Source organism: Ictalurus punctatus, chromosome 14 (assembly GCF_001660625.3).
Source record: "Ictalurus punctatus breed USDA103 chromosome 14, Coco_2.0, whole genome shotgun sequence".
Taxonomy (NCBI): Eukaryota; Metazoa; Chordata; class Actinopteri; order Siluriformes; family Ictaluridae; genus Ictalurus; species Ictalurus punctatus.
This window is the reverse complement of record NC_030429.2, coordinates 5,472,291-5,487,167: the sequence shown is the minus strand read 5'-3', so window position 1 is coordinate 5,487,167 and position 14,877 is coordinate 5,472,291. Positions and strand designations below refer to the sequence as shown.

General features: G+C 37.3%; 2 protein-coding genes across 2 annotated transcripts in view; both read left to right on the top strand.

Moving 5' to 3' along the window:
* trpc3 (transient receptor potential cation channel, subfamily C, member 3) overlaps positions 1 to 6,111 on the top strand; it is a 43,462-nt gene extending 37,351 nt beyond the window's left edge. The window contains exon 12 of the mRNA XM_017484713.3: positions 339 to 6,111. Within this exon, the coding sequence (XP_017340202.1) occupies positions 339 to 466 (128 nt within the window). The 3' untranslated portion in view covers positions 467 to 6,111. The remainder of the gene's footprint in view (positions 1 to 338) is intronic.
* LOC108275325 (glutathione S-transferase P) overlaps positions 1 to 14,877 on the top strand; it is a 69,477-nt gene that overhangs the window by 46,168 nt on the left and 8,432 nt on the right. The window lies entirely within an intron of this gene.

Here is a 14,877-nt window from a genome sequence, read left to right as displayed (position 1 = left end):
GTTAAACTGGGATTGAATTATTTTGTGGATATTTAACACGTTAACGTCTCAGAAACAGGACCAGGCTTCCATTCTTTGTTCTCATGACTACACACGCTTTCTGTTAAGTTCACTGTAGTTACAGAATTCTATAAGCATTAACTTGAATAACTGAATTATAATACAAGGATTTTAAGGGGTAAAATAAACACAGACATGCAGACACATGTCCTTACAAAGGTGCGTGACTGGTTTTCCTCCTCCTGTTGTCTGTATACATGTATTTATATGGGTGTGTGTGGCTGTGTGAGCTTATGGATCTGTTTTGATATGTGTGCGTTTGTTTTTGTTCATCTAAGGCGAGTTGAAAGAGATCAAGCAGGACATCTCTAGCCTTCGCTACGAGCTGTTGGAGGACAAATCCCAGGCCACAGAGGAGCTCTCTACGCTCATTCAAAAACTCAGTGAAAAAATGCAGGCATCATAATGTCACCCTGGGACATTGTGCGTCTCTCGAACAGCTGGGACGCTGCAGATCATCGCGCTCCAGATGAGATGATCGGTTCAGTTGTGGCTTGTTGTCTGCAGAATGCAGCATTTTTGTTGTCACCTGCCACAGCAAGCTGGGTGTGTCGGTGTGTCAGTGTGATTCAGCATGATATTTCTGAAAATTTCACACACACACACACACACAAATCCACTGTCTGGATTTAGCTTTAGGTTCAATACGTACAAAGCATGGAGAGCAGAAATATATCTATCATTAAAACCATCAATTTATCTTTCAATAATTCCATCAATAAGTAAACCAAATATGTGTTTATTTCACACAGGTATGAGAAAACCTTTTTATTATTCTCTTATTTTACAAAGTAATATTATGAGTTTTGCTCTAACTATAAAATCACAGCCCCGTGAAGAGCGTATGTAATATTTCAGCAATAAAAATGGACATCTACCTCTACTAATTCCTTAACAACATCACAGGACTCAGACTCAGTCAAGAAAAGTCAAGAAAACAAACCCAAAAACATGCCAAAACATGTATTAAATATGAATTTATATCTAAATTACAGTATAAATCCAGAATAAAAAAATGTAAAGGAGTCAGGGCTCGGGTACGCAGAAAAAATATCATTGTCCATTTGTGGTCTTTTGTCCGAAATGTTTGGGAACCTCTGATTTAGTGGTTTATTGATGAATTTAATGATAGATATACAGTATATTTTATTTCGCATGCACACTGCCAGTCAAAAGTGTTTTGAAATGTTTGTAACATCTTGGAAATGGGTTGATCTGAAATACTCTAGAATTAGAAAATCTTAGTTAGAAATAGGTTTAAGTGAAATGAGTGATGTGATTTTATTTTTGCTGAAAAAGAAATTCTAGAAATCATTTGATGTTAAACACTTGTTTAATTTTTTTTTTCTTTTGTTAATTGTAGGAAATTTAGTTAATAAGTGGGAAAACTATCAACCAAAAAAAAGCAAAAATACCATCCATGTGTTCAAACTGGCAGGGTATTATCTACTCATGAATGTATTTATTTAGGCCTGTTAGTCTCGTCTGAGAAATTCAGCTAACGTTTCCAGTAGACTGAGTGTGGCCAAAAAACTGTGGACAAAATTAGCTTTATATGTCTTATAGTTTCTCTGTGATACACTGTGGTTTTATTATGGCCCGAGAAACCTAGAAACATTCCCCAAATTCACTTCTTTTAATCTACATGAACTAGAAAGTCATTTCCTTCAGTCATTCAAGTGCTACCAACATAACAAAAGCACAGATAAAGATCAGCACAATAACTCTCAAAAACATTCTGCTTCTTCCTTTATTTCAGCTTTCTGTTTGTCCCTCTATTCCATCCACCAGCTCTATCTAATCAGCTAACTAACAGGCCCTTCCTGGTTCAACGTGGATGTGTTAGATCAGGAAAAACGATAGAATATACAGAGCAGGAGTAGAACAGGACCAGGAAGCACTGGTATAAACTACAGTATAGCATTGTGTAAGCTGAGGATGATTATGATTGAATTTAATGCCAAGCTAAATGCAGATTTGGGCTAAAAGGAAAAAACGAAGAAGGCAAAGAAATGCGATGTACATCAACACGACGTTAAGCTTATTAGGTTTCACAGTAACACTTTACCTAAAGGTTCCCTTAACTGATATTATTTATCACATTAGTTAACATGAACTTTAGCACTAATACACCATCAGGAACATTAACAAAGTAACTATTACTTGTATTAATTGATGTTTTCATGTTCATATCATGAATGAATAAAATAAAAAGGAATGCCGAAACACAAGCTTTAATATTTTCACCTGGAGTTCAGTAACTTATCAACATTTAGGAACATGCTCCAACTGAATTATTCCTCATTTATGTGAGCTAATTTTTTAGTCATGGATCAAATAAACATTCAATGCAAATGAATTTTGTTGATATTTAAACAAACAAATGAATAGATATTTTCACTTATTTTGTTACTTGGTTAACCTTTTATATAGTTTATTAATGCTGAGCTTCGTGGTTTGTTAATGCAAAGTGGTCAAGTAAATAAGAATAGTAAAGGGAACTTCATTATCACAAAACAAAAATGTTCAAATAGTGCGTGTTCATATAGAACTAATGAAACTCCCTTTCTAGTACAAGTAATACAAATCCTAGTACAAATTCTACAAATAATAAAAACTCTAGACCCCCTGGTATCTCACCATCTACATACTCTCACTGACATTTCTGTTCTAACTGGTTGTCCTACACCGCCTTCTTCAGCTCAGATATGGAGACTGAGAGGGCCAGGGCGAAATTACTTTGCAAACAACTTTTTCTGCTGTTTTTGTCTCATGATTTGTATTGTTTTATTACAGAGTTACGGTGACCTGTAAGTGCAAAACAAATCAACAAGCCAAAAGCAGAATGGAAAATCAGAAAACACAAGAAAAAAATCTGAAAACGTAATAACAAATTTGGAAACACAACAGCAAACCTAACGATAGCAGGAAATAATAATAATAATAAAAAAATTTTAAAAAACAGCAATGTCTAAAAAGACAACAGTAAAATATAAAAATGCAGCAACAAACTTGGAAACACGTCAACATTAACTGAAAACCAAAAGGGGCGGTCCTTATTGAACATCACATGCACAGTGCTGATTGGCTACAGCGTGCATCAGTCTGAGAAACAGCATAAAACAGAGCTGAAAGATGAGGACGAAAGAGGAAACATAATAATAAATTAATCTAATAAGGCTGTTATTTCTGCTTTACTTTTTTATTTTAAATAAGGACAGGACATTCATAAGATATTATTTTAGATATGCTGCAACTTTGCATGGCATTAATATGGGTAAACAATGAAAATCCACCTAAAGAAGGCTGGTTTACTCAGAAAAGGATTATTCCTCATCATAATAACAAATCATTTTTGCATTAAATCACGTTTAATCTCAGCTACCTAGAGAACAAATTGAAAAAGATGCATTGCTTAACCTTGTGAGAGTCATACACCATGTCCAATCAGCAATGGGAATATGATGTCCAATAAGGACCTACACTTTCTGTTTTGAATCACTGTTGATGTGTTTGAATTTGCTATTGGTTTGCTGTTGTGTTTTTGGTTAGCTAATATGTTTTGCACTTATACAGAATGCAAAAATACATACATTTCAGGTTTCGCTATTTTTGGCTATTTTTGCTGTAATTGTAAAATAGATGTACGTTTTAATTTTTGCCGTTACAAAACATGTCAGGAGCAAATACACAAAGAGCTGAACTGATCGGACAGTTTAAAAATATAATGTAGCATCAACCTAGAGCAAGACAACTGCGTCACCAGACCAGATTTAGATGTCATTTACAGGTCTGTGCCGCTGATACACTGGAACGTCTGGTATCACTTTAGTTTCCTGTTCTCTCTGGAGATATCCTGTTGACTATTAGTAACCTGGCAGCATCCTCTCAGTAGACTGCTACATGGTATATTGAAGGATTCATATATGCACTGATATTGCAGATAATGTAGTTCACTTGTGCTAGAGACACTCATTGGTAGTGTATATCTTGATTAGATTTTTTGTACTTCTATTTCAAACAAAAAAAACATTCTTTGTATTGTCTGTCTGATGTTTTCCCTTGTGTGTTCCTTAATTGCAATGCTTTTCATAATTTTTTTTTAAAGATTTGAAATTAGAAGTCAGATGGGATGTATGAATGTGGCATAAGAATGAGTGTATGATATTAGAACACCTGAAGACTTTGAGTCCAGATCTATGCAGGACGTACAGTATGTCTCTAATGCATAAATGAAAGATGACACAAATTAATCTGCAGAAAACCACATTGCGTGTGTGCTCATCATACCGTAAAATGTACATTTAGACTTTATGAGTGAACCCATTCAAGTTCACGTTCAACAAGCAGTTTAGTATTTTATTTTAGCATAATTCCATAATAACAATTATATCAAATGTTACGTTACTATTTTGTTATCTTGTGAAAATAATAGCGTACATATTCAATGATAGACCATGCAGGATACTGTATACTGTAGCTGCACAGTTCGTCTTGTTATTATATTAAATCACAGATTTTTTCAATCTGACCTATCTGAGGCATTTGTTTAAGAAACTGGTGTTACCCTGTATACATATACATACAGTGACGTGAAAACATATTTGTCCCATCCTCATTTCTTCTGTTTTTGTGTATATCTCATAATAAATTGTTTCAGAAATTTAAAAAAAATCCAAGACAAACAAAGGCAAACCAAGTACACAAAGTACAGTTTTTAAAAGTTATCCAGTACCAACTTGGCCTGTGTGAAAATGTATTTGTCCCTGTATTTACTCATTCTACAAATCTATGAAACTGTATTCATAATGGGGTTCAGCTGGACTAGATGCAACCAGGCCTGATTACTGAAAACCCTATTCAATCAAGTGAACACTTAAGTAGAACTTTTTCAACAGCATGAAGTTGTTTACAAGGTCTTACCCAGTAACACACTATGGCAAAGTTGAAAGAAATTTCAGAAAAGATCAGGAACACGGTGATTGGCTACAATCATCAGTCTGGGAAGGGTTACAAAGCTATTTAAAAGGCTCTGGGACTCCAGAGAACCACAGTGAGAGCCATTATCTCCAAATGGAAAAACTCGGCACAGTAGTGAACCTTCCCAGAAGTGCCATACCTTCCAAAATTCCTCCAAGAGCACAACAACTACTCATCCAGCAAGTCACAAAAGAGCCAAGGAGAACATCAAAGGATCTACAGGCCTCTCTTGCATCAATAAAGGTCACTGTTCATGACTCCACTATCAGAAAGACACTGGGCAAAAATGGCGTCCATGGAAGAGAGGTGAGGTGAAAACCACTGCTAACCCAGAAGAACATTAACTCTCATCTGAATTTTGCCAAAACACCTTGATGATCCTCAAACCTGTTGGGAGAATGTTCTGTGGATTGATGAGTCGAAAGTAGAACTGTTTGAAAGACAGGGGTCCCGTTACATCTGGTGTAAACCAAACACAGAATTCCACAAAAGGAATGTCTGATCTTCAGTCCGTAAGATGAAACCTAAGTGCAACTGGATTATGCAAAAACACAATGATCCAAACCATAGGAGTAAATCCTAGTCCTAGAAGTAAGTGAAAGTCTGATCTCCAGTTTTCAGAAGCGTTTGGCTGCAGTTAATGCTGATAAAAGTGGCACAAGCAGATTTTAAGTTTAAGCGGGCAATTAGTTTTTCACATTGGTGATAGGTTTTGGATATTTCTTTTTGCTTCAATAAAAAAAGAAAGAAAGAAAAATGTATTATGTATTTACACAGGTTGCCTTTGTTTTATGTTGCATTTCATTTGAAGATCTAAAGCTATTTAATATGAGATATACACAAAAACAGAAGAAATCAGGAAATATTTTTTCACAGCACTGTATATATAACTCCAAGCAATCTGGTAGCCTTTCTGTGTTTTTTATCTCATGAGGTGTTCACCCAGTTTTCTCTTCTCTGTATAGGTTGTTAGATATTTAATCTATGCATTTGATGTAATTATACAAATGAAAATATTTAACTTAAGATTTCTTGAGAAATACTAAAACATTATACAACTATGCTTGTATTATGAAAAAAACCCATGACTGTATTGAATTACAAGTTTGTAATCTGTTTTTTGTTTGTTTGTTTGTTTGTTTTTTGTTTTACATAAAATGACTTTATGAAAAGAACTGTTTCCAGAGCTGTGTGTTTGAAAAAGTAGTGACAGTTGCTTTGTTCATGGCTCAAATATGTATTTTTAAAATGACATTTAGAAAATATTTCCTTTAAAGGCTTTAGAGCCTTACAGTGGTGTTTCTTTTTGACAAGGGTTTCCTTAACTATCCAAAGAACCCCTGAAATAACTTTTTCTTAGAATTTTATTAATTAACAACACGTTTGTGTAGTATTGTGTTAAACATGGGTTAAAGTATGGGAGAAGGAACTACACAACTGGCAAATACTGTATATCATGTTCAATCATCATACACTCACATTCTGGACTGTAATCCTGAGCCCCTGGTTAGGAACCTTAGCAGACCATAACACACACACCCCTTCCTTTATCCTTCCTACCCTGCTACAATCCACTACAATGACCAATCCACCCCACAAACCAAAACAGGCTAAATAAAATGCATACATTACTACATTACACAGCCATTATTAATTTCTGAGTAGTCCCAGTCATACAAGGCAGTCTTACCGTACATGACTGACGTCTTTCTTCCTTTTTGTTTCTTTCTAGTTCGTGAACTCATCCAACAAATTGTCCAGCTCTTTAACAAGCTCCAGCTCAAAGGCCAGCATTGACCGCATGTTGAGTCTTCTCTGGCCCATATTATTATTTTTTTTAATCCTACTCAGTAGGAAATATTAATTTGGGCCTTGGTTTCTCTTTTCAGGTTTTCTTTTCAGTCATAATTCATTTTTACCATAGTAATGAGAACTATCCTTACTGACCTAATATATTTATCATTGTAGCTAGTCTCTGGTTTGATGAGCTGTCTTTAGCTAAACAATTTTGCGTAAATGATTGTGATTGGCTGCAACAGAGGATCTGCTACAGAAGCTGTCCTCATTCAAGTTGAGAAAACTGGAGTAGCTGAACGAAAGCTGTTTTTTTACATTTACATTTATTCATTTAGCAGACACTGTTATACAAAGTGACTTACAAATGAGGAAATGCAAGCAAATCAATATATCAAGTGGAGAACAATACAATTAATGCTAAACATGCAAGATTTATAATTGAGTTCTAGAGAAGTAAAGTGTGCAGAGTAGTGGTGTAAGGGCCAGTTTTTTTTGTTTTGTTTTTTAATAATGTGGGGTTGGGGTTTTAGGGGTTAGTTAAGTGCTCATGGAAGAGGTGGGACTTTAGCTGTTTTTTTAATGATAGTGACAGATTCTGCGGTCAGGATTGAGGTTGGAAGTTCTTTCCACCGCTGAGGGACAGTTGGTGTGAAGGTTCTGGAAAGGGACCTTGAGCCACGCTGAGTAGGTACTATACCAGGCGTTAACCGATCGCAGATTGCATGAGGGAACGTAAGCCTTCAGGAGAGTGTTGAGGTAGGGTGGTGCTGTTCCAGACAAAGTCTTGAATGTGAGTATCACGTCCTTGAATTTGATTCGGGTGGCTACAGGAAGCCAGTGGAGGGAGATGAAGAGGGGTGTGATTTGGGTTCTTTTGGGCTGGTTGAAGACGAGGCATGCTGCTGCATTCTGAATCATCTGAAGGGGTTTGATGGAGCTGGCTGGGAGACCTGAGAGTACTGCCTTGCAGTAGTCCAGTTTTGAGACGAGTCCAGTTTGAGATTTTTAAAATACATTTATTAGATCTCCTGCAGTACTTTTTCAAGTACTTGTTCACTCTGCTGAAATACTGAGTCAGGTCTGCGCCTGGGCCCTGGATGGATATTCAAGGTGGCTAAAGCAGAACTGAATAAAACACATGCCTATAACTGTAACGCAGCACTTAACACATTAATGTTTAAGGGGTATCTTAAAATCCTGAGTGCAAAGTGCACTCTACACTGTAACTGTTAGTGTACGTCTACATCTACATTTTGGATTTATATTTAATCATTAGGCTGACATAATAGGATACAAGCGAACTAGGGTCTAACACTGTACATTACTCATTCTTGTTTCTTATCTTCTGGAAAAATCTGACTTAGCAGCAGACAGCTGCAGGCTCTAACATGCTCCTATACCCTTGAGGAATGTGGTTTTTATGCTTAACTATTATGCATTAAACGTCATGGCCCATATGCCTCTGCTCTACCTTTATGTGAGAAATAATCCCCTCTGGAGTTGAACAATGCATGCTTCGCCTTAAGGCTGTAATCAGGGCTTAAAATCCAAAAAGGTCGAGGTCAAAGGAAATGTTTAGGGAAATGACACCCTCCTACAATTCAGAGACAAAGAACTAGAGGTTATTTACTAAATGGACTACATAAAGGACCAGCATTAGTTGCAAATGGTGAAATCAAATTTTTAAAACATTATGCCCAATTATACTGAGGCGGAACACTTAGATGTGGAGATGAGCAGTTATTCTTTTAAATTACTGGGAATATACTGTAGGTTATATAAAATAGTTTTTAGTGGCTTAAATTTTTCTGTTATGGTTATGTAATGTTTAAGGCTAAATGATGCTTTTAAGATTCTATGCACATTTTGGTTCACAGGTTGGTTCACTGTCATAACTTTGAACTTTGATTAAAAATAAACAAACATCTTTTGTAGCTGCTTCATTTATTCTCAAGTTTATTCTATGCTACTTATTCAGTGTCCCACAAGAAAAAGACAAAAGCAGTCGCATGGAGCCTATATACTGCATTTCCATGTTTTTCCAATAAAGCTTTTTTCCCCCATTATGAATCACCATATGTTTCACTTACATCTGTGATACATCTGTTGGGTTGGGTTGCTATTCCCTCTTTAGGAAAGCCCCCCCAATGGTTTATGTTACTATACAGTGATGTATAATGTACCTAATAATCATACTTGAGTAAAACTAAAAACAAGTTATTGAGAAATGACTCCAGTAATAGATTTAAAGGTTTAGAATCAGATTTAAAAGCTTTAGACTATCAAATACAGGGGCATGCAGAATGGGGGGGGTGTTATGGGCGCTCCAGTTCCTGCCCTTTCTCTAAATAACTTAAAAGTGCCCATCTTAACATTAATTAACAAACAATTATATTAGCTAGCAAATTAATCACAAGAAAGTAGGAGAGCTTTCCTATTTATTTGTCCGAATCACGTTTGCAGTCAGCGATGCGTGTCGCATCACCAGGCAAACAGGTATGCTGAAACCACTAGCTCTTCTCTAATCTTTTCATAATATTAGTAGCATTTTATATGCTTATCATCGGTAGTGTTGGTAAGTACTAGCTACTCAAGTTCGTTACAGTTCCAGACATGCAAGTAACCTTGTTATATTATCCATCCATCCATCCATCCATCCTCTAGACCACTTAATCCTTTTCAGGGTCATGGGGAACCTGGTGCCAATCCCAGGAAGCATCGGACACGAGGCAGAGTACACCCTGGACAGGGTGCCAATCCATCACAGGGCACACAAACACACACACCCATTCATACACTACGGACACTTTAGACATGCCAATCAGACTACCATGCATGTCTTTGGACTGGGGGAGGAAACCGGAGTACCTGGAGGAAACCCCCGCAGCACGGGGAGAACATGCAAACTCCGCACACACAGGGCCACGATGGGACTTGTTATATTATATGTATGTTACATAGGCAGTAAAGGCACGATGCCAAACAGACAGAGATGGCAGAAAATTAAAGAAAAACTGAAAAAGGAGGCAGCGAAAGGGATAGCTTCCTTATCAACATCGATGAAAAAAGGTGAGACAGATAGTTGCAAAAGAGACATCATATGTTTACAAAGAGTGTTACCGGTGTTACACTGTGTTCTGTTCAGCCATACAGCAATTACCCTTGCCGCAGCAGCAACGCCCCCACTGTCGTTTTGCTTTTCTATATAAATAAAAAACATTTTGTTCAGTTGGAGAGCAGATGCTATAAACTGAAAGTGTCTGCTCCATTCAGCATGAGCTGCAGTCGCATCATAGAATTATAATGAACCCACTTTTCAAGATAGCCAATATACTATACACAGTGGAGGAAATACAGTGCGGGAAATCAGTCAACATTGAACGCGTCAACATTTTTTTACAGTGAACTTTAATGTTTGAATGTCTTGAGTTAATACTGAAGTCTGGTGAAAATTTCATATGAATATCTTCATTGGTAATATATTTACTTAAAAAAATGTTGACTCGTTCAGTACTTATTCCCCCCACTGTACATAGAGGAGCTTGCCCCTTGTTAAATAATGTGGCAAATTTTGTCCTATAGCTGTGATATGAAAAAATTGTGATGTAAGATCATTAAAATCTCAATTTATCTTTTTAAAACGAAATTTAGAAGGCAAAAATGACAAGATTTGAGGCTAAAAAGCCAGTTCAGCAAGCACTGCCGCAGTTTTATGGAAATCAAAGTGCTGCTGGCAAATGTAAATTTAATTGTGAAATTAACAGTGCTACTGACTTTTACAGTACGTGACATACAGTGGGTGTACACTACATTTGTGGATGGTAATACTGTAGGGTTTTTTTTATTTATTTCATAATGTTAAAATGTTCTTTTAAAGATTCTTTGGATTCATTTCTCCAGTACAAGTTGCCATATTGTTGTAATTATTTCTATAAATGTAAAAAAATAAAATACCATTAGGTTATATTATTAGTGTCATAGTCATATTCATTATTTTGGCCACACACACAATGTCTACTGGGGTGATAAGTATATGTGGTTATATTAAAGTTAGTAAAGTAGTTAAAGTAGTAAAGTAGTAAAATTAGCTCTTAAGTGATATAGCCCTTTTTTTTTTTTTTTTTTTTTTTTTACATTTGAACCCCTGCCTCGAGGAACTCTCTGGAAATTCCTGATCAAATGTGTTGTTTTAGATGTAGTCTTTTTTATTTTTATGTGCAAACGTTAATCAAACAGCCTTCTGGACAATATAAAAAGTAGAGATGTGTCATTCGCGAAAGTAATCAAATCTTTGAGTCAACTCTTTTAAGTGAATGTTGTAAGTCAAATTGTGGTTGACTCCCAACATTTTCTCTACGTTACAAAATGCACCAAATGCAGAGAGGAGAGCTATTTTACCAGTAAGAGATGTCACTGGCAAAATATCTACACCTCGTGATTTAAATCTTGCACTTATTTACCTCTGCTATTTTTTTTAAACATTGCAGTAGAAAAAGTTGCTGAATGTAATGTCCAAGCAACATCTTTACAAAGACCTGAACCTACAAAAATTGCATTTCTACGTCTTGAGAAAAGATTCTCATACAAATCTTGAAACCACTGAGCCTTGGTTGCATGCATACGTTTGGGTAGCAACAGAATCTGGTCCCTCATGCTTAGAGGTGATACTCAGCTGGGAAAAAGATACTGAATAACAAGCTCCATAGAGAGAAGAACAAGTGAAAAACACCCTATAGCATGCAGTAAAAATATACATGAGATTTTAACATGAGTGGAAGATTTACAACTCTGGAATTTTTTTTTTTTTTTTTAATGTATAGCATAGAAACCCATGTGTGTGTGTGTGTGTGTGTGTGTGTGTGTGTGTGTGTGTGTGTGTGCTCAAAAATCCATGTTTTGTAGTATGACATGCGATGATATGTTGCACTGTGGTAACTAAAAATTGCCTATTGTTTTGTACAACAATGGTTAATCTTTTATTTACCCATATAAGTAAGGAATACAACATGATGGATTGTCCTGTTATAGGAACATAATTAATCACAGTATGGTGTGACGTGCAAAGCATAGTTACTGTTACCAACCTGAGGTTGATTATTTTCCAGTAACAGCACATCCTTAAGCATTTTACTTCTCTTTTTGTAAATAATTACAATTTAAATAGAAATGAACAATTTCTCATTATTAAAGAACAACACATGTACAGTATTTTTTTTATCATTTATCACGTATATTATAGCAGCTATAAACAGTCGTTCCCTCATCAGCCTCTCTTTTTTATGTGTTGAAGTTAATAAGACAATAAAATGACCCAAAAAAAAAATCACAAAGTCTTCTGTCCTGATGACCTTCATGTGGCAGAAAACATTAAGGAACAGCTCTACTTCTGACTGTTACAGTAATGAGACATTTATCATTTTGGAAGAAGAAGAGTCTCCTTATGATGTATTCACTCACTGTTTACATAAAATTAGATAAATGATTTAGGAAAGAATGTCAGTTACAAGTTGGATTGCATAATAGTTGTGAAAGGCCTCAGAAATTACCACACACCTCAAAGCTTGCTAAATCAGTCTCAAGAAGATCTATTTAAAGGAACAAGCCTCCAAATGGAAAGTTATGAAAAGACTTACACTGACAAATCATTTGCAAAAATAAATCTGAGCAAAAATAAAGGTAATCCCATAAATACGTGTAAAGCATTCTCATTTACAGCTCATTTTAATTTGTAGATACACTATATGGGCAAAAGTGTGTGGAAACTTGATCATCACACCCATATGTAGGCCTTCTCCAAATGACTGCCGCACAGTTGACTGGAATGTCTGTGTATGCTTTAGCATTTCAATTTCTCTTCACTGGACCTAAAAGGCCCAAACCTGTACCAGCATGACAATGTCCCTGTGCACAAAGCGAGCTCCATGAAGACATGGTTTGCCAAAGTTGGAGTGGGATGAACTGGAACACTGACTGTACCCCAGGTCTCCTCACCCAACATCAGCGCCTGACCTCACTAATGCTCTTGTAGCTGAATGATCACAAATCCCCACAGCCACGCTCCAAACTCTAGTGGAAAGCTTTCCCAGAAGAGTCAAGGCTGTTATTGCAGCAAATGAGGAGTCAATTCTATAGTAATTACTATGTTTTGGAATAGGATGTTAACGGCAGATCTGCTGTTCTGCTAACAGCAGGTGGAATAAGATGCTATCAGCAGTTCTTGTCATGTAAGTTGCAAGGTGAGGTCTCCATGGATCTGACTTATTTGTCCAGCACATCCCATAGATGCTCGATCGGATTGAGGTCGGGGGAATCCTGAACAATTTCTGCAGTGTGGCATTGTGCATTATCCTACTGAAAGAGGCCACTGCCATTAGGGAATACCATTGCCATGAAGGGGTATACGTGGTCTGGAACAATATTTAGGTAGGTGGTACATGTCAAAGTAACAGCCACATGAATTCCAGGACACAAGGTTTCCCAGTGCGTCACACTGCCTCTGCCGGCTTGCCTTCTTCCCATAGTTCATCCTGGTTCCATCTCTTCCCCAGATAAGTGACAAAGACACACCCGGCAGTCCGCGTGATGTAAAAAAAAATGTGATTCATCAGACCAAGCCACCTTCTTCCATTGCTCCATGGTCCAGTTCTGATGCTCACGTGCCCATTGTAGGTGCTTTCAGTGTGGACCGTGGTCAGCATGGGCATTCTGACCGGTCTGCAGCTATGACTGACAGCTGTGATGCACTGTGTGTTCTGACAACTTTCTATCAGAGCCAGCATTCACTTTTTCAGCAATTTGTGCTACAGTAGCTCTTCTGTGGGATCAGACCAGACGGACTAGCCTTCCAATCCCCACGCGCACCCATGAGCATTGGGTGCTCATGACCCTGTCACCGGTTCACCAGTCGTCCTTCCTTGGACCACTTTTGGTAGGTACTAATCACTGCATACTAGGTACACCTTATAAGACCTGCTGTTTTGGACCTCAACTTCAAGAACTGACTGTTCACTTGCTGCCTAATATCTCCCACCCCTGCATATGTGCCACTGTAATGAGATAATCTGTAATGAGAATATACAGTTGCAATAAAAATTCAACCCCCAATCAGGTTTATTTAAAAGTTTCCAGACTTTCAGCTGTTTGCAATGAACAAATCATACAAAAGCAATTGAAATAGTTCAACACAACGAAGGCTTCAAGTGGTTTCCCCAAATTCAACTGAAAATGCAACTTATAATGATTTCTCCAGTCTCAAAATTATTCAACCCCTTCATGACAATCATCTTTGGTACTTAGTAGAGCACCCTTTTGCTGTTATGACCTGCTGCAAACGAGATGCATAACTTCTGGCAGTGTTCCTGAGGAATCTTATCCCATTCCTCATGAGCAATGGCCTCCAGTTCAGTAATATTCTTGGGTTTGCGTGCTGCAACCGCCTTCTTCAAATCCCACCAGAGATTTTCTATGGGGTCCAAGTCAGGTGAATGTGATGGCCCTGTAGACTCTCCCAAGACTTCTTCTTCAACCAAGCCTTGGTGGAATTTGAGGAATGCTTGAGATCATTGTCCTGTTGGAATGTTCAATGAAACCCAAGCTTCAGCTTCCTCACAGATGGCATGACATTTTTTCTCCTAGGATTTCATGATACTTCAATGAATCCATCTTGCCTTCCACACGCTGCAGGTTTCCAGTGCCAAAGGATGCAAAGCAGCCCCAGAGCATCACCGAGCCACCACCATGCTTGACTGTGGACAGAGTGTTCTCTCTTCATTCTTCCACCAGACATACGGCTGATCTATGATGCTGAAAAGTTCCAGTTTTGTTTCATCGCTCCAAAGAACAGAATCCCAAAACTTCTGTGTCTTATTTATATGATTTTGAGTGACTTTTCTTGTGCTTTTGAGTCAGTAGTGATGAACATCTTGGAGTTCTGGCATGGAAACCTTCTGCGTTTAGTATGCGCCTTACTGTGCTCACTGAAACCTCAGTGCCTGTTACCACCAAGTCTTGCTACAGGTCTTTTGCAGTCCCTCGAGGGTT